The 25,963-nt window shown below is 40.5% G+C and overlaps 1 protein-coding gene across 3 annotated transcripts in view; it reads left to right on the forward strand.

The window, feature by feature from the left end:
• The window catches only part of AMBRA1 (autophagy and beclin 1 regulator 1), a 143,322-nt gene that overhangs the window by 62,950 nt on the left and 54,409 nt on the right, over positions 1 to 25,963 (forward strand). For all 3 annotated transcript variants that reach the window (XM_081900940.1, XM_081900942.1, XM_081900941.1), the window contains 2 exons: positions 2,486 to 2,566; positions 2,651 to 2,751. In XM_081900940.1, coding sequence (XP_081757066.1) covers positions 2,486 to 2,566; positions 2,651 to 2,751 — 182 coding nt within the window. The remainder of the gene's footprint in view (positions 1 to 2,485; positions 2,567 to 2,650; positions 2,752 to 25,963) is intronic.

The following is a 25,963-nucleotide window of genomic DNA, read 5'->3' on the forward strand; positions in this document are numbered from 1 at the left end:
CAGAACCTGTGAGCACGATTCAACTAATGAGTCCAATAAGCAATAAATCCTGCTCCAGGATTTCTGATTGCACAATGGGGCTTTCCCCCATCTCCTCCACTGTGCCCCATGAAACTGGCTCTCATGGGGTTGGAAGAACTCCTGGAACACCTCAGGGCCGGGGAGAGCAAGGATCATCTTTTCTGGAAAGCTGAAATGCTTACCCCAACAAAACGATTGTCATAGTGTGATGTTGAATTCTTTCCAGTATTTTGACTTAGCATAAGGAAAGCTGAACTATACAAGTCCCTGCCACAAGATAATCCTATGAGGAGAAAAACAGCAATTTCCAAATATGCAAGTTCGACCTCAGTCAGCCATAATTTTGTGATTGGTTCACTCTGTGGACGGCCATGTTGTTGTTACTGGTGGGCATCAGTAATTTTCAGTGTTCTCAAGTGAGCCCTGGGGATAGAAAGTTTTGAGAACCTCTGCTCGGTCTAAGGGATTTTTCTCTGCATACATTCTGCAAGACTGTTGATTTCTCCTTCTTATTTCTCTTTCCTGCTTTTGGTACCCTGACCTTGAGTGGCCTTTTTTTCAGATGTCAAAACTCCAGTTGGTTGCTGGTTTTCCTGTTCTTCTATGTCTCTTGGGATATTTATCCCAGGGATTTGCATTTTACCCTTTTACTTGGGGAAACCTGATGGCTATATTTACAGTAGATTCCTGCCCTCAGGTATTAACTTGATTCAAATGAATTCTCAGTTTCTACGCCCTGGGTTACAGCTTAGGGGCAGGAAACCCCTAAGATTCCTATCCTGTAGCATCTTTTTATGTTCTTGGGAAAACCTTCAAAACATTGCAGTATACTATATCCTGTTAATTGCCATTTTGCTGCTAAATTTCCTTTGCAAGCTTACATACATAATTTATTCAATGTTTGTATATGCTGCGATCCCATATACATTGCCTTTAGGGTAACAGTCCCATTGAACTCTGTCAGAGTAAAAAATTAAGCTATTAAATTTACTATAGCACTTTAAAAACCTGAGATGCATTGTTTTGTCTTTGCACTGCAATCATAACACTGCTTTCCTTGCCCTCTCTTGGCAGTGTTGATATGCTACATAAATGCCATCTACCAATCTGGGGCAGTTGGGAGGTTCTTGAGTTTTATTTTCTGAAGGGGCTGAACTAACCTTGAGCTGGCAAGATAACAACACCAGCTTCTCCATTTTCTTTTATTGTTGTTGTTAAATGCTGAATGTTTTCATACCATAGAACCACTCAAACAGGCATAAGGATATTGAAACTGCTTTGCTGGATCAGACTAGCATTCCACCTTCCAGCAGTGTTCACCCAGATGCTCCTGCAGAGCTATGGGAAAGGCAGTGGTGAGCAGCTAACTTGAGTGTCACTTTGAGAAGGTGCACTAAGGCACCACTATCTTGTGCCTGGTGCTGGCTGAGAATTTACAGCTATCCTTTCACACGACAGAGCAATAGCATTGCTGTATTATATGAACACTAAGTAAGAACTGACTTGTTGAATCCTGTGTACGAACCTTGTATGAATGAATGACTTAAGACTCAACATAGCTGGGGGTGGGGGGCAGGGGAACTGCCTCTTTCAAAAAGAGGAGGAGTTCACATCCAGAAAGGATGAACTTTTCTGCCTCTTTGAGCAAGGACCTAGACAATACCCACCTGATGGTGCTCTAGTTGCCTCTCAGAAACACTCTTCAGAGGAGTACCAATGCCACCATCTTTCACTGGGGTTTATCTTAGGCATGGGAGAATCAAAATGAAATATTAATGTTTGAATTAAATAGAATAAGAGCCTTTAAAATTTTAGTACTGGGCTCCTGAAACATACCAGGGTAAAGTGTTAGGAAGAGAATTGTGTAGGTTTAGTGTTAAACTGTATGGCATATGGCACACATGTCTTCCTTGCAGGTGCTCTTAAATGGTGGTGCACAATTGATCTGCTGCTTAATGAGATGGAGATGTCTTGGAATGGGAAGCATGAACAGTAACTTGTTTTTTCTCAGCAAGCCTGTGGAGCCTTGGCTACCTGTGTAAGGTGCTGGAATAAAAGTGCATTTTATAGAACCCATGTTCATTCAAAGCAATATGTGGAGGCAGCTAAATACTGTATGTTCAGGACATACAAGTGTCTCTCCTGTCTCTCCTCAGTTTTAATATTTTATTTAGGAAAATTGCCAAAATAGGAATATTGGTCCAGATTATTATGGAGGGAGTAGTGGATTATTCCACAATTTGTCCTACTTCTTGCTCACATGTGAGGCATGAGTGCGATCAGTGTATTAAATTGGTGACCTTTACTGTAGCGCAGTAGAAACGGGAGTAGATTTAAAAAAGTTGTAAGCAGATTGCTTGACATTGGTTCTGTATTGATCATGGTGGCTGGCTTAGAAGAGTTCTCGTATCTTAACCTGACAATGTGGAATCTGTAATTAACATATTATTTATTCCTCCTTAAGGGACAACGGAGACAGATCAAGACATCGAGCTCCTCGGAATGCCCGCATGTCTGCCCCATCCCTTGGGCGCTTTGTCCCCAGGTAAGACCTGCACATGTGGCATTGCTTTAACCCTGGTCTCAGTGGTTTGGCAGTATTTTTCATGGATTCTGTCTCCCCTTCTAGGCGTTTCTTGCTGCCAGAGTACTTGCCTTATGCTGGGATTTTCCATGAGCGGGGACAGCCTGGTTTGGCCACTCATTCCTCTGTTAACAGGGTTTTGGCAGGTAAGGATCTCCTGCTCCTCTTTTTTTGAATCTGATACTTATATAGGTAAGCTAGGATGGGTATGAAAATCAAAACTGACATGGCTATAACTTATAAATGCAAAGATAGACTCCAGAACGACTGTATTATCCATTTGTGCACATTTTTCGTAGTTACTGATAGCACATTCTTTTGGAAAGAAAGCTGCACGCAGGGAAATCCTAGAATTGAATTCAAGAACAAGGATAGGCAGAACAATTTTTGAAAACTTCTTTTCAAAAGCATAAGTGTTTCTGTTTCTTTTTCTCTTAAAAATTAACATTCTGACAAGCTAATGATCAGTTTGCTGCAGGTCCCTCTAATTCAATTATAGGGTGCCTTGTTCATGTTCTGGGCTGTAAAACTTCTCAAGAGCAGTTCAGATTCAATTAGGATCCTAATAGGTGCATATTAAAACTTTGGCAATATATACGAATATTGCACAGCCAACTAGAAAGTACTTTTTCTGTGAGTAGGTAGAAGGTAGATAAAATGAGATTTTTTGTGATGACAGAATTTCTATAGAGGTGGTTCATAGACCTTGAATTTAGTATTTGTTAGTACCTAATGCAATAATGATCTAATGTTTGTCTAGATTAAGCTTATAGCAATGTGCTCTTACATTTTAAAGGGTGCTGTAGTAAGCTAAATAAGCATATTCTTTTTCAGGGACTTTCTTGCCTTATTGATCTCTTGGAAATCCTCTAACATAGAGATGGCCAACACAATGTTCTTCAGATGTTGTTGGACTACAACTCCCATCATCCTTGATGGCTAGGTCTAATGGGAGTTGTAGGCTAACAACATACAGAAGTCTACCACTATTGTAATATATTTATTCTGTGGCATTCTGATGAAAAGGTATAGAGCTGGTCTACTTTTTGGGTATGCTGTTAGTATAAGAAGACTATAACCAAGAGCGTGATGTCTGTGAATAGGTATGCCAAATAAAATCTGGGCACATATTTATATTGATAATAATACTGTTGTCCACTTACTAATAATGTGTTCCTAACCTCACTTATGTGGGACTAAGACCCATTGAATAGGAGTAGACATGATATGGGGATAGTTTGCTTTGTCTTATATAGTAAATTAAACTTCGGGGAATAAGGGGAGGGCCATTCCATCCACCCCACCCTTTCAGATTCCATATGGTTCAAAATTTCTTGAGAGGCTCTTTGTTTGACTGGCATTGTTCTTTAGTCATTAAAGTTTTTTGTTTCAAGTCTTTTGCTATTCCAGACTGAGGGTAGGAGCCTCCCTCTACCAGATAAGGGCACTTTTAACTTTCTCCCTCCTCTTTGCTGAGGAAGTGATCTTGTCACTTTGCTCATCTGTAGAAAGGAGACTTTACCAGGTATGATACAATATCCCCATTTCTTACATTTTTCTTGCAACACTTTAAGGTTGCTAAGCACCTCTTTGCTAGTGCTTGTTGCTTTTCGACTAGATGCATCCTTTCCCTATTCTGGTTTTCTGTGTGGGATTTTGTTTTAGGAATATGGAAATAGCTCACCAGGAGATGATGATAATTTGCTGCCAGGCAACGCTGCCGAATTTCCCCCCTGCTCTGCTTAGCTGGAGACATCTGCTTCTGCTCCCTGTTAAGAATCTTTCAGCTGCTTGTGGTGATAACAAGAAATGTTACCTAGTTTTGAGGGTGAAAGGCAAATTCTTCTAGCTGCTAGTAGCTATCTCCTTTCATGTTCCTTTGATGGAGTGTGCTTATACTTGTTGATATCTTTGAACCTAGGCATTGGATACAAGTAAATATTTGGCACCCCAGAAAGGCATTTTGGGAACCTCCCCATCAGAACGAGATAACATTTGAATTGCCTTACCTACCAACAGTGCTAGGCATATAAATACCATTACTTTAAATAAAAATACACTCTGATTTTCTAGGTACTTTATTGTTGTTTCCTCATGTGATCACTACAGTAGAGATTAACACTGAACTAAATTCACATTTGAATTATCCAGCTACGGCAACACAGTTCATACTCGCTTTAATATCCTGCAGTTAGCAATGGGATGACTGAGGGATCATAGATTGAAGCTGAATTCGGATAGCACAAGTATTCTTGGGTGGAACTATACCTGCAGATATAGGGCGGTATATAAATTGAATAAATAATACAGTGCTACCTCGGTTTACGAATTTAATCCTTTCTGGAAGTCTGTTCTTAAACCAAAGCCGTTCTTAAACCGAGGTGCACTTTCCCTAATGAGGCCCCCGACCGCCAGTGCCCTCCACCATTTGGCTTCCGTGCATCTTCTGAAGCAAAGTTCACTAACCAGAACACCTGCTTCCAGTTTTGCGGAATTCGTTCACCAAATAGTTTGTTAACAGGGCTGTTCGTAGACCAAGGTACCACAGTACAGTGGTACCTCGGGTTACATATGCTTCAGGTTACAGACTCCGCTAACCCAGAAATAGTGCTTCAGGTTAAGAACTTTGCTTCAGGATGAGAACAGAAATTGTGCTCCGGTGGCGTGGCAGCAGCAGGAGACCCCATTAGCTAAAGTGGTGCTTCAGGTTAAGAACAGTTTCAGGTTAATAGCGGACCTCCGGAACGAATTAAGTACTTAACCCGAGGTACCACTGTAATAAGGTTGAAGCAGTTTTTCGGAAAGGAGTCTCATCCCTGTGATATCAGAGACCACTTGACAGGTACCCCATAAAGGGCCACCACTCATGTCAGTCCTTTCAGTAAAGAGCCTCCTCTTGGGGAGGCACCTGAGAGTAAGTTGACTACTGAATCAGTATCTAAGTCGCCAGGGACACAAGAGAGGCTGGTGCAAACAAATCTCCCAGGCCCAGCCCACTAGCAAAAGTGTCTAGTTGCCCAGACCAGAGATGCCTGTTGTTTGCCATGCTATGGCTTGTACCCACCACACTTCAAAAGGAAGAGACAGGGACTATGCAGGCAATATTCTATCCAATTAAATTGCGATGCATCCTACACCATTTAACCATTAGCACCACCAGTTCCTCCTTGCAAACCACAGCCTCTTCTCATAGACTAGAACAGAAGAGCTTTTGTGTAATATCACAGTTGATGCTAAGCATATGACAAAACATATATCATTTAACAGCAACAAGAAGAGTCTTTTGCTAAATTGCACCTCTTCTTTTAGTTTCCATCTCTAAACTGGGAGTGTGTGTGTCACAATTTGGTCCAGCATGCAGAAAAACAAGTTGTGAAACTTATCAAATGCCAAAAAATTAATGTGTCTAAATTTTTTGGCCCAGGCCAAATAGCCCTCTTAGGCCCCCACCCCCCTGAATGACACTGTGTCTGCCTACCTGGCAACTAAGAGTGCTATTAGAGATCTTTCTCTGGGTGCACTTTCCAGTGGTATTTAGGTTAGGTGATGGCTACCGGAAGGAGGGCCTTTTCTTTTATTGTATCCCATGTATGGAAGGTGACATCTGCCTTCCACCTTCTCTGGAATGCTTCGGAAGCCAGACAAACTTTGTCCTGATGCTCTGGGCTTTTTGTAGCTGATTTATATTCAGTTATGTTCTCACAATATCTGTATGCTTGTTTTGGCTTAATAGTTTGACTTACAGCTTTGGGGGTTATTTTCTTTGTTTGATGCAGTGGTGTACTTTTTGTTTTATCTACTGGTTTATCCCTTCAGTAATGGTTTTGATTTTTTTTTTTAATTGTGCTCATGTCATATATGTTGAAAAGGCTCATTTGCAATATTCAGACCAGGATTTGGAAATCATCTGAATACAGTGACTGTGGTTTGTAAGAAATGATTTCCTGTTAGGGAATTCTGCATCTGTACATGGCGCTTTAATTGATTATCCACTCACTTTTTATGTAAGCTACTCATTCAAGTGAATGAATTGTGATACATTTCACCCCAGTAGGAATCTGAACTGCTGTCTAAACGCCTTAGGTAAATGGACAATTAGTGGTGGTATGCTGGCTATATTCTGGCTGTTGCTTCAATAATTAACCCAATTACCTTTTACTTTTTTCTTTAATGATGAAAGTGAGCATGTTAACAAGCTGGTTTAGTTGCCTTGGAAACCATATTCCAAGTAGCTACTCAGACTTTCTCAATGTTCTGGAATGACACTTCTTCTGCATTCAACCCTTTTAATACTAAATTTTCTCCCTTCAATTAAGGGTCTCTGGTAAGACGGATTTTGTGTTATAATCTCCTAGGTTCTATTACCCAGAGCCAGTTTCTCTGGTACTATTAGTTGGACAGCAAAACCAGTATGTGGCTTTTTATTGAGCATTTCACCTAGTTTTGCTAAGATGGTGTTTAATTAATGAATGACAAATGTACAAGGTCGCATGTACCCTTATATAAAGCACTGAGTTCAACAAATATTGCAAGTTCCTGCCTTTCCTCTCTTTTGTTTCTCTGATGTCATCTTGACTTGTTGGGACTTTCACCATAATGTTATGTCACTAAGTGTATTATAAAACAGGGCCAACCATCACTTTTAAAATTCTAAGCCTGTTCTGTGTTGATACCTGTATAGAAGTGAGTCAAATACTACCAAGCCTATTGTAAGACAGATTTTCTGCAAATGAAATAATTGATGTAAGATATTTGATACTTCTGCTGTCTCAGATGACCTCTTCTAAGCAGTAAACACAAGCTGACACTTAGTGATCCTTGATAAGGCAGTTGTAGTCCATGGTGCAGCTAGGCCAATTGGCATACATAACTTTAACCATCTGCTGTGCTGGGGGCAGAATCACACAGGATGTCAAAAGTGAATTGACAAATCATCTGCATATTAATGCACTGAGATTCATTGGGTGAATGCATAAACTTTAAGTGTTGAGTTTAATCCATAATAAACTGGCCAGTTCCCATGGTTTATAGTAGAGCATAGCCAACTTTTACTTACATCAATGTACAGTGGACAAAAACGGAATCTGGAGAATGGTAAAACTAAAGATGCACTTTACAGTACAGTGGTACCTTGGGTTACATACGCTTCAGGTTACAGACTCCGCTAACCCAAAAATAGTGTTTCAGGTTAAGAACTTTGCTTCAGGATGAGAACAGAACTCGTGCTCTGGCGGCGCGGCGGCAGCAGGAGGCCCCATTAGCTAAAGTGGTGCTTCAGGTTAAGAACAGTTTCAGGTTAAGAACTGACCTCCAGAACGAATTAAGCACTTAACCCGAGGTACCACTGTGTTTAAAGTGATGTCTGAACCCAGCTTGTGTCTTAAATGTGCTGATGTTCCTGTTTCCCTGTTCTCCATGTTGATCTTTGCATTCTGAAGATTAATGCAACAGTATGGAGGATAGTCTTTTGAGCAGTCCTGGTTTGTGTTCAGAAGGATACACCAAAAGAATCTAGGAATATGCAAATGTTTTTAGCATTCCTGTGTCTCCTTTTACATGGGAGGAGATATTCTGTGACAGCATGTCTCTGTCACTGTAGAGAGGAGAATGTTAGGAAATTATTAGCTTTCTGTTTGGTAATTATCACTATCATATGGGGAAGTGGGTACTGGCATCATGATTACATTGCTAATGACAGATCAGAGGATGTCATTTCACTGCTTTTTCAGACTATGAATATAGACCTTTGGCCTTCATGTTTACTTATTCAAGAATTCTCTTACTAGGAGTTAAGAGAGACTTTTTTGAAAGATCTAAGCAAGGCCAAGTTGGTCAAAAGGTTTTTGAGGTGCTGCAGGCAGCTTTCTTCAGTGAATAGTTTTATTTGAATGAATATAGCTGCTTGTTGAAGCTTTTTTCAGATGTCATTAGTTTAGTTTGAAGTCCAGAACAAAAGTATAGTAACTGGCAGAAGCTAGCTGAATGGCAAGGCTGCTTCACTGGAAATAAACACCTGAAGAGTGAGTAAACCGGTTGATCTTTTGCTGTGTGTTGCTACTTCTGCTATTTGAGCCAGTAGTTCCTCCAAGTTCTTCACATTATTTTTTTCTTAATAGGGACCAAATGATATGTTGAAGGCAGCTGATCACCAACTCACCAGTCCCTGTCTTACTAAGTGTCTTATGGAAGCTTTTTTTAACGCTTTCACTCAAGACTTAATCCCAACTTTACTCTGAGGAAAAGATAGGCAGTTGCTTGGTTTTGTTAGCTGTTTTATCTTTTAAAAAGTTGACAGTGTTGTCATTCCTGTGGACTAGATAATGCAGGTGGGTATTTCTCTGTACTTTCATATTCTACAATCGGTTCTGAGGAAAGGGGCTGAGGTGAGAGTCAGGAGCCTGTTTGGAAGAGAATATAGCTCACAGGCCCCTTTCTAATTAGCATCCTTCCTCCTGATCTTTACATTGCTTGCTATTGTGACTTGGGGCTTATGCCAACCAAGTATTATTTAATAATTCTCTTTGATGTCTTTTGAAAGAAACTAACGAGCAAGGCCTAATTATGGAGAACCTTTTGTTTTTCAATCTTTAGGCTGGTGTAAACATAACACTGGCTCTCAGGTTTCTGTTTTGCTAACTATGGTAAGCAGTCTCTAGAACGTGTCATCACAATCACAGTAGCCAACAATGCAAAATAATTTCTTAATCATTGCTAATCATTATGAATTTAGGAATTGTTAATCATTACAAATTTCCTAAGCAGGCTGGAGAGCCAGCATTGCACCTATGCTGCCCCTGTTTCAATGAGACTAAGCATTCAATTAGATGCACTAATGGAAGTTCTGTGTTTATACATGATGGGCGGTTCCATGCATAAAGAAGGGAATAGGGGCTTGATTTTAAAAGCAAAAGGGGCACACAGACAAGGACTTCAGTAGAACCCCCTGTGTACATCTCAATACAGGAATTGTTCTTGGTTGGTTTTGTACTCAGAAAGCTCCTTTTATCTTTAAAACTGAACTATTCTGGATAGTGGTCATGATGTGCATGTTTTTTATTCCACCATCTGTCATCAAATATGTGGTGTATTGTGGGCAAGCTAGGGTTTACAATTCCATCATTATAGTATAACATGCTGGATCCCTGTCACATAACCATATATTTAATGTACTTTTAAAAAAAGAATAATTTATTATTTATACCCCGCCCATCTGGCTGGGCTTCCCCAGCCACTCTGGGCGGCTTCCAAAAAAATATTAAAATACTGTAATACATCAAACATTAAAAGCTTCCCTAAACAGGGCTGCTTGCTTCTATTGTCCTTTTTGTGTTCTTGCTACAGTCATTAGGATTTAAATAAAAATACCAATATATAGCCTTCTTAAAAAACAAATAAACCCATATAGTACTTGTCTATAGGCATGGGAGAGACAGACCAGGGCTTGAAATAGAAAACAAATATATTGTAATTATTTTGAAATAGTTTTTATTAAAGATTTTCTTAGTTTACAAAAGTATGTGCATCGCTTTTTTCAGTTTGTGTTTTTTACAGATCAATTATATTTGTTGTGAGACATTGGTGATACTGTAATTTGTTAAAGCTTAAAAATAAAATAAATAATATTTATTCACAGGTTGATTATATAGCAGTAGTTGATAACTGCATATAGTACTGTTGCTTTAAATAGGTGTTTGTGCAGCAGTAACCACCACCACCATCACCACTAGCTCATTACCCTTTCAGCTCTACCCTTAGTTATATTACAGACTGGTAAGGATGCATCAAAGTCTTCTCTTCCTCACAGACTTTTTACATGGTCTTCACCAGAAGTCTTGTCTCTAGTTGGATATTTGCTGTTTTTGCTACCTGCTGATATAGTGGCCTTAGCAATTCCCAAAGGAGGGCTGTTGCAGTCTTCTTCCCTTCTTTGCAAACTGTCTTAGCTTCTGCCTTTATTGATTTCATCTTTAGGGCATTGCCTCTCTCCTCTTTGTCATCTGCTAGTTAACTACCAGACTTCCTCATCTCCGGGTCCCTCTGTGGGCTCCCCCTGGCGGTTGCTATTGCTTCTTTCAGTTTCTGACTCTCTCAGGTTTGATTTTCACTTCTTAATAAGTCTCTTGTTAAACTCATCTTTGAATCTCTTCATAGTCTCCCAAAGACTGGCCAAGTCGCTCTCTGACTTCAGACCATGAAACAGTTCGGAGCTTACACTTTGCATTCTTTCCAGCCACAGGCTTCCAGCAATTCACCAAGTTCACACTGGAATTACAAAATTTCATTGGTGTAGAACTATTAAATAATAGGTTTGAAAGGAATATCCACATATCATATTCCATTGAATCTTATAAAAGCTGTGGTGTCTAGCATAAATGAAACCTTCAGATTTCAGCATCGGAATCATTGGCTCTTGGTATACAGCAAGCTGAACCCCAATACAACATAACTCTGACTTCTGTTTGAAGTACAAAACCAGGCTTTTCTTCTTTCACACACTTAATTATTTGCAATTTGAAGTTTCTAAAACAGAACATTTTAACATTTAAATTTCTCAACAGAAATATGAGGGTCACAGTGGGGTAATTCCTTATTTGAACACTCAGAACTGCCAGCATCTCATCTAGTTTAGGCTTAATGTTTCTCGTTCATGGATCTGCTGAGTGAGAGACTTCACCAAGTTCTTTTTGTTTTGTTTCAAAGAATTGTAGAATAGTAGAGTGGGAAGTTTTTATTTTACAAGGTTTGAACCCACTGCATAGCATTTGTCTCAGAGTGGTATACAATATAACACTATGATTCATTACAATTCATTACAATCAAAACATGACCAGTTAAAAACAGCAGAAAAGGCAGAATAAATAGCATCTAGTGAAACCAATTTCCATGTCAAAAGAGCAAAGGCAGTAATACAGCTGTATGGATTGCCACTTAAATTAAACTACAAACGCTCTATTAGGCTTTGCAATAGTTACGTTACCGGGGAAACTATTTTTGGGGAGCTTGGACCACAAGTTTGACCTGGAGGAATGGATGCAACAGGTTTGAGAGTCCTGCCAGGCTGGAGGTTCCCCATGTTTGACCTAAAGGTTGCTCAGTATCAACATAGTGAAAGAGTCAAAGCCAGAGCTCTGCCTTGTTACAGGTTTTAAAAGTGGAGCTTCCAGAGTTTTGTTCTCTGTGATTGTGTAAATAGGGAGCTGCACATAACAACTTCTAACATGATACTGATATCGTTAAGAGAGGCTGATCAAGTGTTGTAAAGACAGAAAGGTATTTGTGATCAAAGGGTTGCATTATTCTACTGCTTCACTATCTTGCCAAAAATGCATCTTTCTAGTTATCAGTAAGCTGGAAGGGATGTGTATTTGCAGCATTGCTCCAGTCTTTGTGGGCGATGAAGCCCCTTGGGACTTTGTGTCTCTTTGTAGGCGTTAAAGCTCACTTAGTCAGCCATAAAAGTACTTTCTCACATTCTGTTGGATCTTTTAAGAGGGCATTACCCGCAGCACACAGTTTTTGAACGGAGGAAAATAATGACTAATGCGCGAAGCCCCTTGAAACTATGCATGAGTTTGTGACACCCCCCCCCCCTTTAGTGGTTCACGGTAGCACCATAGATGGGCAATTGAAAAAGCATTAAAAAAACTTTTTCCATTCAAACTTGAAGCTGAAGGCTAGCAAAAAGATAAAGGTATACCCCACTCAATCTATCAAAATTGGAGGGCACTCCTATTTTATTCACATACACAGTATATCCTTTCTAAGTATGAATGCTCTCAAGACGACCTTATGACCAGGGAATTTGTACACTTTATAACTTTATTTTAAAATGTATGGAAGCCTGTATTTGAATATTTTGTGCAAATATTGTTATTCATTTCTGTTCCTTGATCAGACAGTGAATACATAACTCAGAGATGATGAACAAAGGGTAGGATCTTAGTTGATCATTACAGTGAAGCTTCACATTGATCACATCATTATTTCTTTGTTTTACAGAGCTCATAATCAGGTTTAGGGAAGCTTTTTGTTAAACACGAATGAAGATCATATGGATTTGTTGAGGCCTTGCACTCTTGGCAATTCCAAAAGAAACAAAGTTAAAATAAAGTAGGAATAACAGCAGATTAAAGAAAAGACAGCTAAGCCTGTTGACTTGGTAGAACAGGAAGGAAGGAAGGAATGGGGGAGGCAATCTTGCAAAAGAAGACACAGATTTACATAAAATTTGCGTACGTTTTGTGTCATATACAAACTTGTATCATCTTTTGCAGGTGGAGAGGAGGGTCCACCACATACAAACTGCATCAGTGTCCTTAGACTTTTAGAATGAGCAGGATGCTTGGTGGCCCTAAATCTGTAGTTTCTTGGCCTGTGAAAAGTTAATTTATTTTTCTTTTTTATGTTGCTCTGTACATTCTATTATAAACTACTATGGAATTTATAGTCAGTTATCTTGATAGATGTAGCTGTAGTAAACATTTTTTTCTTACTAACAGTAGTAGCTCATTTCTTTTCCTGTCAAAATTTCTTACTATTTCCTGTTAGCAACTTGTTCAAAGAAAAATGTTGCTGTTATGCTGGATAGCCACTTTGTGGTCAGTTCTGCTTAGTGGTGTTTTGAAATATGTTGAACTAATTCAAGTTGGATTAAGGTCAACTCTGCCCTGAAAAGAAATTCAACTTACTTGAAATATGCTTTTTTTGTCTGCCAAGGGCTAAAAGCTGAGTAGCTCCTATGTATTTTGCCCTAAGCTGAGGTTTGATTTATAACTTGCCTGAGACATATTTTTCAACTCTATGACTTAAACAAAAATAAATAAATAAATCCAACCCCAACCCCTGGATCGTGATCTGATATAGACAGGCACTCCTAAACTTACTGACTTCCAATGGATTTAAGTCTCTCTCCTGGCTTGTGTATCTATTATTCAATTCTGTTAAATCCTGCTGAGTTGTAACAGGTATGCACTGACATTCTGCTGAGCCACTAGCATAAGCAGATATTGGATAAATTAACCATTTAACTAGGTACTGACATGTAATTCTACCTGTTGTCCTGAACTGTACATCGAAGCACTTTAACTCGCTGGATTTTCTGCCTGTTAAGTAGCTTTCCTTTTCTTTTGTATTGGTATAAATTTCACATCACAGATGGCACTAATGTTTATTCAGGGCCTTCCCTAAAGCCCACAGATCTTCATCCTTCCAGCTTATTTTTATTTTTAATGCTTGTATCATTCCTTTGTATCACAGGTAGTCAAGTTTAGCTCATAAATTTCCTTTCCCCACAAACCGGAGTGAAGTGACCATGTTAAAACAGTAAGTATGGTCACGCCTTAGGAGCTAACTGGTTTATGGTGCCACGAGATTTTTATAACTTTATCTTCTTGGGGCAATGGTATAAATTGGGACCCTATGAATCTACCTCCTGAGATGGAAAATAAAAGTTTCCAGCTAGGCCCCAGAAGACCTAGGTCCCACCCTGTACAGTCAACAATTTCTGGCTGCATTTCAACCATTTTCAAGAAGGTTGAGTCACCTGCTACTTTTCAGGTCCCGAGAAGGCCCTGTTTCCATTCCACCTGGTTATTGTAAGAACTTCGCAATAGGGTGGTGCTTTGGGTTAAACCACAGAGCCTAGGACTTGCCAATCAGAAGGTCGGCGGTTTGAATCCCCGTGACAGGGTGAGCTCCCATTGCTCGGCCCCAGCTCCTGCCAACCTAACAGTTCGAAAGCACATCAAAGTGCAAGTAGATAAATAGGTACCGCTCCAGCGGGAAGGTAAACGGCGTTTCCGTGCGCTGCTCTGGTTCTCCAGAAGTGGCTTAGTCATGCTGGCCACATGACCCGGAAGCTGTACGCTGGCTCCCTCGGCCAATAAAGCAAGATGAGTGCCGTAACCCCAGAGTCGGCCAAGATTGGACCTAATGGTCAGGGGTCCCTTTACCTTTACCTAATGCAGGAGTTTGCTGTGTTTTCTTCCTTACTTGTCCCTTATTCCTCTTGTGTTCTGTATTTTTAGATTGTAAGCCTGGGGACAGGGATTGTATTGTGTTAGCTGATATTTAAAATACTCGGGGTGAGATTGGCGTACAAATGCTTTAACTTGTTTAAAACCAGATCTTTTGAAAGGTGTTAGGAGTTGCTGAGGCTAGAACAGGGAACATCATTAAAACATTATCGACTCATAAAATACAGAAAAATTAACAAACACAGAATTTCTTGTACTAATGTGGTCTAGTAGTTATTTATTTATTTTACTTTTTACCCACTCTTTACCATAAGGTTCCAGGGAGGGTTACAACACTGCGAAGAGGCTCTGTGTTTGCATACTGGTTGTATAGGTCATTATCAGATTGCTTAAAACTTTAGGACCAGTAGATTTTCAGATTTTTCTTACTTAAAGCTGCACTGGCTCCCGGTGGATCAGGTTTAAGGTGCTGGTTTTAACCTTTAAAGCCCTATACGGCCTAGGACCCTCGTACCTACGGGACCGCCTCTCCTGGTATGCCCCACAGAGAAACTTACGGTCGTCAAATAAAAACATCTTGAAGGTCCCAAGCCACAGAGAAGTTAGGCTGGCCTCAACTAGAGACAGGGCTTTTTCGGCTGTGGCTCTGATCTGGTGGAACACTCTGTCACAAGAGACTAGGGCCCTGCAGGACTTGACATCTTTCCGCAGGGCCTGCAAGACAGAGCTGTTCCACCAGGCCTTTGGCCAGGGCACAGCCTGACTCCCTCCCTCGGCAATCTTCGCGGAGCTCTGGCCCAACAGTTGCCAGTGGCTTGATTTGGATTAATTTATAATGAATGATTTTAGACTGTTGTTTGTGCTGTACTTTTGTACTGTTTTATTGTTGTTAGCTGCCCTGAGCCCAGCTTCGACTGGGGAGGGCGGGATATAAATAAAATTTATTATTATTATTATTATTATTATTATTATTATTATTATTATTATTTATGTGCCATCCTTCATCCTATTAGAATTTGAGGTGTACAACAATTTCTTCCAATTGGGATTCCTCCTAGATATAGCCTGCTGCCCTTTGGTCTTACCTAATCTCTTGATACCTCTGTTTTTATTGTCTTTCCCACTTATTTGCCACTTTTCTGTTCCTATACTATTCTGCTGTCTTATCCCAACTTTCCCATACCCTAGCATCTGCTCAAGCTCCCTTGCCATCAAATTTGGGAAGAATTGTAAACTACTCCCTCAGGCACTGTCCTTCAGCCTAGTGTCTTTCAGACAAGGTGAATGATGCTGCTCAGGCTCAGCAGCTGGCCTGGGAGCCATCATACTGGGTAGTGGCTCTTAATGAGCACAGAGTGCTCTAGGTGTGTAATCTATAGTAGGCACGAGCTGTCAGCACTGGTTTCCCTCATGACCATCTTTACAAAAGCGGGTTTATTTAAGTTGTCAAGAACTTCATTTTTATTAATGAAGCTCCTATTCCCCTATGGGTATGCTATTAGCCTTAACATCCCCTCACATTAGTATGAATTCAGTTCAAGTAAATACTTGTAGAGCAGAACTACTCCAGTCATACAATGCTAATCGGGTGTAGTGTATATATTTTAACTTGGGCATGTTGCTCACTGGCAATATCTTATCTTGATTTGTCAGATTTTGACTGTATGTAACTTAGAAAAATCAATCTTGGGCAGGAAATTTATAGAAAGACTCAGCAGAGGAACAGAGGGGAAGGGATTGTTTGTTGGATTCATGCTACCAGTTGCTGTGCATTTCATTTGCTGCTTCCAGGATTGAAAGTTGGAGGCAAATCTCAGTAGAAAGGGACTCAGTAGACTGAAAGGAAACTCAAGTGTCCTGCAGCCGAGCAATACAGGCAATTCCTTCTTCTGTTGTTGCTGCTGCTGCTTCTTTGGTGATCACTTGTAGCCGAGTAAGATTATCTTCCATGAACATGGTCTTAACAGTGAGTCCATAAGTGACTGTGGAGGCCAATTCTGGATCCACGTGTCCTTCCACAGTGGGCACATAGGTTTTTGGGTGGGAGTTGATCATGGTGAGGGTTTGCCTAATGCGCCTTCTTCTCAGCACTTATCTCCCTTTCATCCTGAGTTTGAGTATCTTCAAAGTCCACGACACCTTTGGTAAAAGCTGTTCTCCAATTGGAGCACTCACATGCCAGTGTTTACCAATTGTCTGTGTTATACTGTATATTTTTAGATTTGTCTTGAGAGAGTCTTTAAACCTCTTTTGATGACCACCAGCATTACGCTTTCCACTCTTAAATTGGGAATAGAATAGCTGCTTTGGAAGACGATAATCAGGCATCCACACAACATGACCAGTCCAACAAAGTTGATGTTGAAGAATCATTGCTTTGACACTGGTGATCTTAGCTTCTTCCAGTATACTGTCATTAGTTTGCCTGTCTTCCCAAGTGATATGTAAATTTTTTTGGAGACATCATTGATGGAATCTTTTGAGGAGTTGGCATTTATAAGTGGTCTATGTTTCACAAGCATACAGTACGGTTGGTAGTACAATAGCTTTGTAAACAAGCATTTTGGTTTCCCTGCGAATGTCCTGGTCCTCAAACACTCTGCACTTCAGTCAGGAGAAAGCTGAGCAGGGTAATCCAGTCAGGGGGGTAAAAAGGCAGACTATGTTTAGGAGACCTTTTCTAGCCTCTCCCCCTATTCGGGGTGAGCAGAGTGGATCCTAAATAGGACTGCTTAGTCATGGATACAGCTGCTAAACTACTCAACTGCCTCATTCCTTGAGTCAGAACGACTGAATCTGTATCCACTGCCCATGTGCGGGTTCATGACTAGGGTCTTCCAGATTTCACGGTCCTGCCCCCGTTACCATTTGCCAATCGCCATGGGACTTTTTTTGGGTTTGGGTTTGGGATGGGTTTTTGGAAGATGCCTGTGTGTAAATTTGTTTTATTTGTGTAGATCAGTGCATGCTGACCAACGCACAGTCTTCCACCTGTTATCTTCCACCTGTTCTGCTGCTGAGGACTTTTTGGATCATTCTTTGTCTAGCTCCTACCCTTTCACGTTACCGCCTTGGGTGACCTTGCTGGGAGTACAAGACTTCAGATGGCTTCGCTCACAAGGGTCATAAGAACATGCAAACCCACTCACCATGACACGGTGATGATCCAGTGTGTGAGATAGGCAATGTGCATCCACTGCGACTCACCTTCCATTTCTGTCTGGGGGCTACTTTAAATGGGTACACAGTGCACCTGATAGTGAGGACATAAAGCCCCAAATAAAAACTCCCATTGGGGCAAGAAAAGCATTGAGACAAGCCTTAAGCTTAGTAGGGAAGACATCTCTTTTGTCCCTCCCTTACCCACTCTAAATCGAAATGCAAAAAACAGCAAGAAGGCAGCCCTTAAAGTAAGTGAGGAAGGCACTTTGCCTTTACACTTCCCCTCCTATCAAAATGCTCTCCATGTCTGGAAAGGCATCTCCCCTCACTGCTTCTCCCACCCCTACATCAAAATGTCATTTGGGTTAAGAAAAGGGGGAAGACAGACTCTTCACTCCACCACCCCATAAATACACTTTCCGGTTGTAGTAAAAGTGGGAAGGCAAACCATGAGTGGGGCAGGGAAACTATCACCACTCCTTATTGGTCCCTCTGAGGAGGGGAAGAGTTCACTGCCCAATTAGTTGGAGTGGAAGAGCACGACTCTTGCATCTGCAGGAATATAATATTTCTCTATAGTTAAAATTAAAATTAATTAATTTTAATAATGCTCAGAGACTGTGGACGGCAGTGAAGGCCTTTGTGTGCAACGGGTTGGTGACTCCACCATATTCCTTCAGTCTTCAGAATCTTGGGTAAGTTTAACCACTCTCTCAGTTATGCCCACACAAGCTGAGACAAGGAAACAATGCAGAGCGCCTTTCTGTGTGCTTCTATGAACAGATGTAGAAGTCCCCTGAAGACCTGGGAACACCTAAGCCAGAGCGGAGTTTGGAAAGGCAAGATAGCTTTTGTGTTGGAACAGCTTTCGGTGGTTCACGTTAGGTTCTTAGAAGTCTGAGCATTTGGCATGTATTTTGCCTCATTTTTGTCTTGAGCTAAATGCTGTTTAAAACATCAGCAATAGCTCCCCCTGAGCATTAAGGACAAGGCAGTTGAGAAATTGGGACAAAAATAGTTACATTTGCTCTATGGAATAGTTCTCTCACACAGCCCTTGATATTCTTCTTTGACAGAAATAATGCTTTGTGGGAGAGAGCGCTCTCACAATAATTTGGTGAGATTAGAACATTAACATAAATATTTTGGACTCTGTTATCTTGAGCCATTGACCCTACAGCAAGAAAATGAAGAGTTCAATAAAGATGGTTTGTCAGTGAAGCTCTATAGTTAGTTAAAGACTCTACAGCAAGCTTCCCAGGAAAGAATAGCTACTGTGATTGCTCTCCAGTTGTTTCCTACAAGAAGAAAATATACAAATTAAAGTTTACTAGAAGAAGGATAGTCCCTTTGTCCTGCACTGCAAGGCTTGCCATGTGAAGCATTTAGAATTAGCAGGCATATTTCATGCTCTGAAAAGTCAGAAAGAAGAGAGAGCTTTACACAAAGAACTGCCTGCCAGGCATAGATCTTGCTCTGTTTTTGTGCAAAGTATAAACAGTGATGTGTAGACTAAAAACCAGATTTCTACAGCATTTAATGAAGATGGAAAAGTAACCAGGCAATGAGATCAAGGGGTTGAACTACAGAGAGCAGTCTTTTATATGAGAGGCTCTGTAATAACGTACAGATCAGTTTTCTAAGACCCTGCCAGTTCACAGTGATTTAAGAAGCCTGCAGAAGAACTTCACTTCTTTGCTTTCACCTATAAGTTGAAAAGGTGAATAAAGGAGATGTGTGAACCTGTACTCTTGTTAAGTGCTAGATGAACTAGGCAAATATAAATGTCTTTAAATTTGTTTGCAGTTAGTATGAACCTGTTGTTGTTAACCTTGAATTGCAGGATAACATAATCTTATTCATTTTCCATTGTAGTCTATATCTTGTGATGTGGAAAAGGGTGGCTAAATGTGATGTGACTAAATGGGACAGTGTCTGGGTGGTGAGCCCTTCCAAGAACTCAGATTGTAGTATAACACATGCCTTCTTGCCTATATTATTTCATGGAATTGAAGCTGATTTAAGGATACGGTGGTACCTCAGGTTAAGTACTTAATAGGTTCCGGAAGTCTGTTCTTAACCTGAAGTGTTCTTAACCTGAAGCGCACTTTCCCATTGAAAGTAATGGAACAGTGGATTGATCCGTTCCAGACGATGAAAAACACCCCCTAAAACAGCAATTTAACATGAATTTTACTTTCTAATGAGACCATTGATCCATAAAATGAAGGCAATAATCAATGTACTGTACTATAAAATAAATAAGATAGTATTGTAGATGAAAAAAAAAACATTTATTTTTTTCTTACATGCACTGATTATAGTCATTGTTTGGATGGGGGTCTTTTATCCATTTTTGTAGTCACACAACCAGTAGCTGAACTGAGCTCCACACAATCCCCAAAACAATGGCAGAAGGCAGAGTCCCCCAGAAGTCCCCCAAACGAAGGGACAAAGCAGAGACAAAGGCACAGGGCAGACTCACATAAATAAATCCCTTGCAGAATCCCAAAATTTTGCACTCCCCCCCCACAGGGTAGGTGGGCTTACCTGGTTAGGTGCCACCCATCTTTCTACAACTGAGGGTGGGGCAAGGGTTGGTAAAGGGCTTTTCAGCCAGGCTCATCTTTGTTTTCTTAACAGCTTCACTGCTCTTGGTCTTCGTTAGGTAAGTGTATCTTACCTAACTTCGGGGCTGGGATGTGACCTGCAGGGCATCCTGCAGATATCGGGGCCTGGCTCTCAGCATTCGCGGAGGCCTCCAAGAGCTCCCGCTGCTGGAGCCCAGTTGTGGTACCTACGCAGGCCCCATCGATGTCCGGGTTTGACTCCGGGCAGCAGCGAGGACTCTGAGAGCTCGGAACACTCACTTCCGGGTTAAAAACGTTTGTAACCCGAAAAAACGTAACCCGAGGCGCTCGTAACCAGAGGTACCACTGTATGGAAAGACAAATTGTTGCGTGTAATAATTTCATTTACCTGCACTATCAATGGTTACCTACACGGTTCACATAGTTCCAGAGTTGCCTTGATCCAACCTGATGCCCTCCATGTGTTCTATGTTACAGTTCCCATCAGCTCCTGCCACCACAGTATAGTGTTTGAATGCTACAACAATGCAGTACAGTGGTACCTCGGGTTACAGACACTTCAGGTTACAGACGCTTCAGGTTACAGACTCTGCTAACCCAGAAGTAGTACCTCGGGTTAAGAACTTTGCTTCAGGATGAGAACAGAAATTGTGCAGCGGCAGCATGACGGCAGCGGGAGGCCCCATTAGCTAAAGTGGTGCTTCTGGTCATAGTGGTTGATAACCTTTGCGAAGCTAATTCTGAGCAAGATACTATGTTCAGTTGCCTGGCATACAAGGTTGACAGAGAACTTAATTTGGCAGCCAGATATGTTGCAGTTCTAAGAAATTCACTTTTCATCAAACTCAGCCCTCCAGATGTTTTTGGCCTACAACTCCCATGATCCCTAGCTAGCAGGACCAGTGCTCAGGGTTGATGGGAATTATAGTCTCAAAACATCTGGAGGGCCGAGTTTGAGGAAGCTTGCTTTATAGCCTTCCCAATGTGATTTTACGGTGAGCATCTTAAACACAATAGCTTTCCTACACAGCACTTCTGCATGGGAAAAAAGCCTGTATGGTTTTCACATTGTGGCTGCACATGATAGATCTACATGTTACCTTTATTCTTTTGTTTTTTTACAAGCAAGTACTTGCAGTTTAGCAAAACTATACCGGCTGAGGTCACCTTTGGTGCTCTGTGCCACTAGTGCATGGCAAATGCCTCAGTAGCATATAGAGATACTGCAGAGGAGTTGAATCTATACCTGTTAAACTACAGGCAAATAATTGCGGCCTGGCACTTATTGAAAGATGCTTGACCATTGCAACATCAAGGTGTATGGCAGTGATGAATCGGATGGTGGGAGGCTGCACTCCCAAACAATGGTGGGGACGGTGTGTGTTTGTGTGAAATGGCTGGTGGATATTTAAAAGGAGTACATGGCAATGCCAAAAATGTGCTATTTATATAAGTCCATGTTTTATGAGCACTGTTGTCCCATTTGTACTAAAAACAGATAGAATCATCATGTCCCGTGATCAAACACAGCCAGTTGTTCATATCACTAGATTCTTTCCTAGATTGGGATTAGACCAATAGGAAATACAATTGCTGCAGAACACATTGTACAAAGAGCTAACAATTAATGGAATAGAATTCTGGAAAACAATGCAGCACTTCATGAATACTCTGGAGAAGTGTTGAAGAGCCTACAATTTGCTCATGGAAAACAAATGTTACAAATAAAATTAAATCAGTTGCATTCAGTAGGTCCCATCACAAATCATTGCCAAATAAAAACAGAGAAACATCTTCATCTAAATAGGAATCTATGCTATAGTAGTTTTAGGAAAAACATATCTTTTTGAAAACTGTTCTTGTCAGGCAAGTTTCATTCAATATTCTGGCAAATCCTTCAAACCTAGAAGCAGGGGAGAGCACACTGATTAACTTATTCTTTTGTTTCTTGTCTCAAGATCCTACTGAGGAACAGGTTATATAACAACAAACAGTCTGTGTAATTGTTTAAAAATTTGATTTTTTCCTTGTGTGAAGCTTCTGTCTGCCAAATAGTATTCCCCAACCTAATGTTTTCTAAAATGTGCCACCTTTTGGGTAATTGAACATGCCTGCACCATTTGCTGCATGTCCCAGAGTTAGGTTTTCATTCCCTAATCCTTTATCAGGCTGCTCTCAACATATCAGTAAGGGCCAACAGCCTTTTGAAATGGCTGTGTGGCTGTACATCAGGGGTATATATATATATACTGTGTGTATATATATTGATAGAAAGTGAAAAACTAGTTAAAAGCAAAAATAAATTGGAAACAAACACCAGCAGACCGTTGTGGGGGATGTATTTAATACACAAGCCAATTTTAAAATACCTAACTTGAACTGGGTGACAGTTAAACAAAGTTTAATCAAGCTTTTCCAAAGTAAGAGAAACTAGCAGTTTTTCTGAGTAATTCTTTTAATGACATTGATAGGTTTTTGCTAGGAGAACAATGCTGCACAAAGTCTTCCAAATTCTCTATACTTGTGAATAATTGTTAGTTACCTTTGTAAGTTGTGTGATGGTGTGAGGGGGGAAATTATATATGGACATAATACTAAAGCATGGCATTATAGTACATGAACAAGCATAGGACATATCACATCTACAGTAAAAATAACAGTATATTTAAAACTAAAAATGTGCGTCTTCGGCAAGACTGTATTTTTTAAAGCCATGCTTTCCCCAATCTGGGAGTCCCCCCCCCCCGGTAGACTTGCATCACCTTCCACTTCCTATAATAATTTAACATTATTATATTTGGATATTTTGCATAAACCATATTCCCAGGTAATTAATTGGAAAATCTGTTCATGGGATTGTACATTTGGGTATTTTTTCTTTCACAGGCCCACCCATGCTAAAGCTTTCCATTTGGGTTTGTAAAATTGTTTTTATAAACTGAGACTTCACTAAAATCTTTAATCAAAATTATTAACTTTTAAAGTGAATTATCGCTATTAGTTACAAATAATGCTACATAGTCTGTGAATAAGTTGACTTTACGTTCCTCGAATCCTACTTTAACCCCCTTAATTGTTTTATTACATTTTGTGGCTTCAGCTAAGGATGCAATAAAACAATAATGGAGTGGGAGAAGCCCTGTTGTGTTTCTGTTTTTAAATACAATATATTTGAGTTTATCTCATTAACAAAACAAAAGCACCCTGACTTGCATAGATTATCCTAACTCTTGTTGAAAAAGTTGCACCTAATCCAATATTTTAATATATTTATTAATAAAGATTTTTTTAAAGGCTCAGTTTACTGTTGCTGTCAAATGAGCCTTCCTTCAGAGGAAGTGCAGCCCCATCATATTGGTTGGATATAACAGATCCTAATGTACTATACAGATCCTAATGTACTATGTTTTACAAATGGACTTTCCATTCCACTCCTGAACTTTAATTTTTGGAATAGTAAAACTGTCAAATCAGTCAAATCGCAGAAAATTGTCATAGAAGCAAACTGTCAAAGGAAACTACTCCTTTCTCTGCTGCCCCCGCCCCTACTTTTCTTTCTAAAATGGTTCTTCACCTTAGACTAGTGGCTAAGGAAAAAAATGCATAGACTTTTTTACCATGAAGGCCAAGATTGCTAAACCAAAAGCAAAGTATTCTTGGAATGTTCTCTTTGGATCAGAATGTCCATTCTTTACCATCACTTGGCTGTTCCAAAGGCATACCATCTGGGCTGGTCCAAGTTTATATACATGCACATGTGATGTATCACTCAAATGTTGTCGATTCCACAATATGCTTCAAAAGCACACATCTTCTAAATGATGGATGGATGAGTTGCATGAAGGCATTGCGCAACAGGGTGAGCACAACCCCATTTTGTTGTTGAAGTGCTGATTTCCTCCCATGACTCTTCTGTCATATGTTGACTGAGAGCTGTTGGAGAAGGAGAGGTACTGCAGAAAGGATTTATCTTCATTTCTGTCATCCCCCAGTGTTTATTATCCAGTGATAGACAGACGCAGGAAAGTTGCCAATCAAACCCACGTTTACTGCATTTCAATTGCCCTTCAGCTTCCACTTCAGCATTTTGAAATCTAAATAATCTTTGAATAGAGGTTGTGATTTTTTTTTCACAGTAGTGGCAAGGAGCAGACCATTCAGCTTTCATCAGTGCTAAAATACTTCTACTGGTCACTTTAAGTTAGGAATGGTTGATGATACAGGTTTTTGGTTTACAGCTATAATCATTCCTGACTTTTGGCCATACTAATGGGGGTTCGAATACAAGAGCACCTGAAGGGCCACAGGTTCCTATCCTTGCTTTTATGTAGTTGCAATTAATATTTTATCCCACTGATTTCTGCTGACAGTCCATGTAGCCTCTAAGGTCCTGGGCCAGGAAGCAACATGGCTGAGTAAAATGATGTTATCTTCTTATGTTTGCTCAGTACTATTTGGTTCTTACATTTGCTTTACCTGCATATCCTACAAATGCAACTCAAATTACTATACCGTGGTACCTTGGGTTAAGTACTTAATTCGTTCTGGAGGTCCGTTCTTAACCTGAAACTGTTCTTAACCTGAAGCACCATTTTAGCTAATGGGGCCTCCTGCTGCTGCCACACCGCCGGAGCACGATTTCTGTTCTCATCCTGAAGCAAGGTTCTTAACCCGAGGTATCACTGTATAGACCAAGCAGTGTATTGTGGATGACAGGTCTGATGTGGCAGAGTGCACATTATGAAAGCCCTTATTTTTGCTAGGACATACTGCATTCCTTAAACTTGTTGTGGAATTAGGTGGCTGCCCAAAATTGACTAGTTCATGCAAAAGGGCTGATAGATGCATTTTAAAAATCTCCCTCTTCAATTCATTGTATCTCTTTCCTTTTGGCTTTCTATTTCATGTGTAATATATATATATATATGAGGACATTAGAGTTTCCCCTCCCTGTGCCTTTCTTTCACAGTACTCTGCTTCTTGCTAGGTTTTGATAAGCACAGGCCAAAAGGAGAGAAGAATGGAAAGAACATAGACAACTAGGCCTGTTCACCTTGTATGCTTTCATGCCTAGCAGTGCATAGCAAACTTGAATCATCTGCCAAAACAATTGGACTGTCTGGCATGTAGCACAGTCTGAATTATCTGGATTTTTTTTGTTCAGCATTGGAGTTGCAAATTCTCCTGTAGCTTCCTTCAAAGAATATAGTGATTGGAATATAATGTTCACAATGTTTTAGCTAACTGCAGGCTTCACAAGATCTAAGGGGGCAATTCAAACTGCCAGCTGGCATCATCAGGGCTGAATGGAGAGGGGTAGATGGGCAGAAAGTGGTGGAGAGGGGAAGGGAAAAAATATTTGCTTCTCCCAGGCTCCCAGGCTGATGCAGTCACATGTTGGTATCAGGACCAGCTCAGGATCCAGCAAATCCTCTGCTGGCGGAGCCCCACAAACACCCCTTTTAGGGAGGCTTCCAGCCAACCCTGCTGAATAACAGTTCTGATAACCACGGGAAGGGAGAGTGTTGTTGCACTGTTGCTCTCAAGTCCTACTTGTGTGCTTCCCATATGTATCTGGTAGGCCACTGACAAAGCAAGATGCTTGCTCCAGAAGGCTCTTCTCATGTCTG

The sequence above is a fragment of the Podarcis melisellensis genome, assembly GCF_964234715.1.
Source record: "Podarcis melisellensis genome assembly, chromosome: 1".
Lineage (NCBI taxonomy): Eukaryota > Metazoa > Chordata > Lepidosauria > Squamata > Lacertidae > Podarcis > Podarcis melisellensis.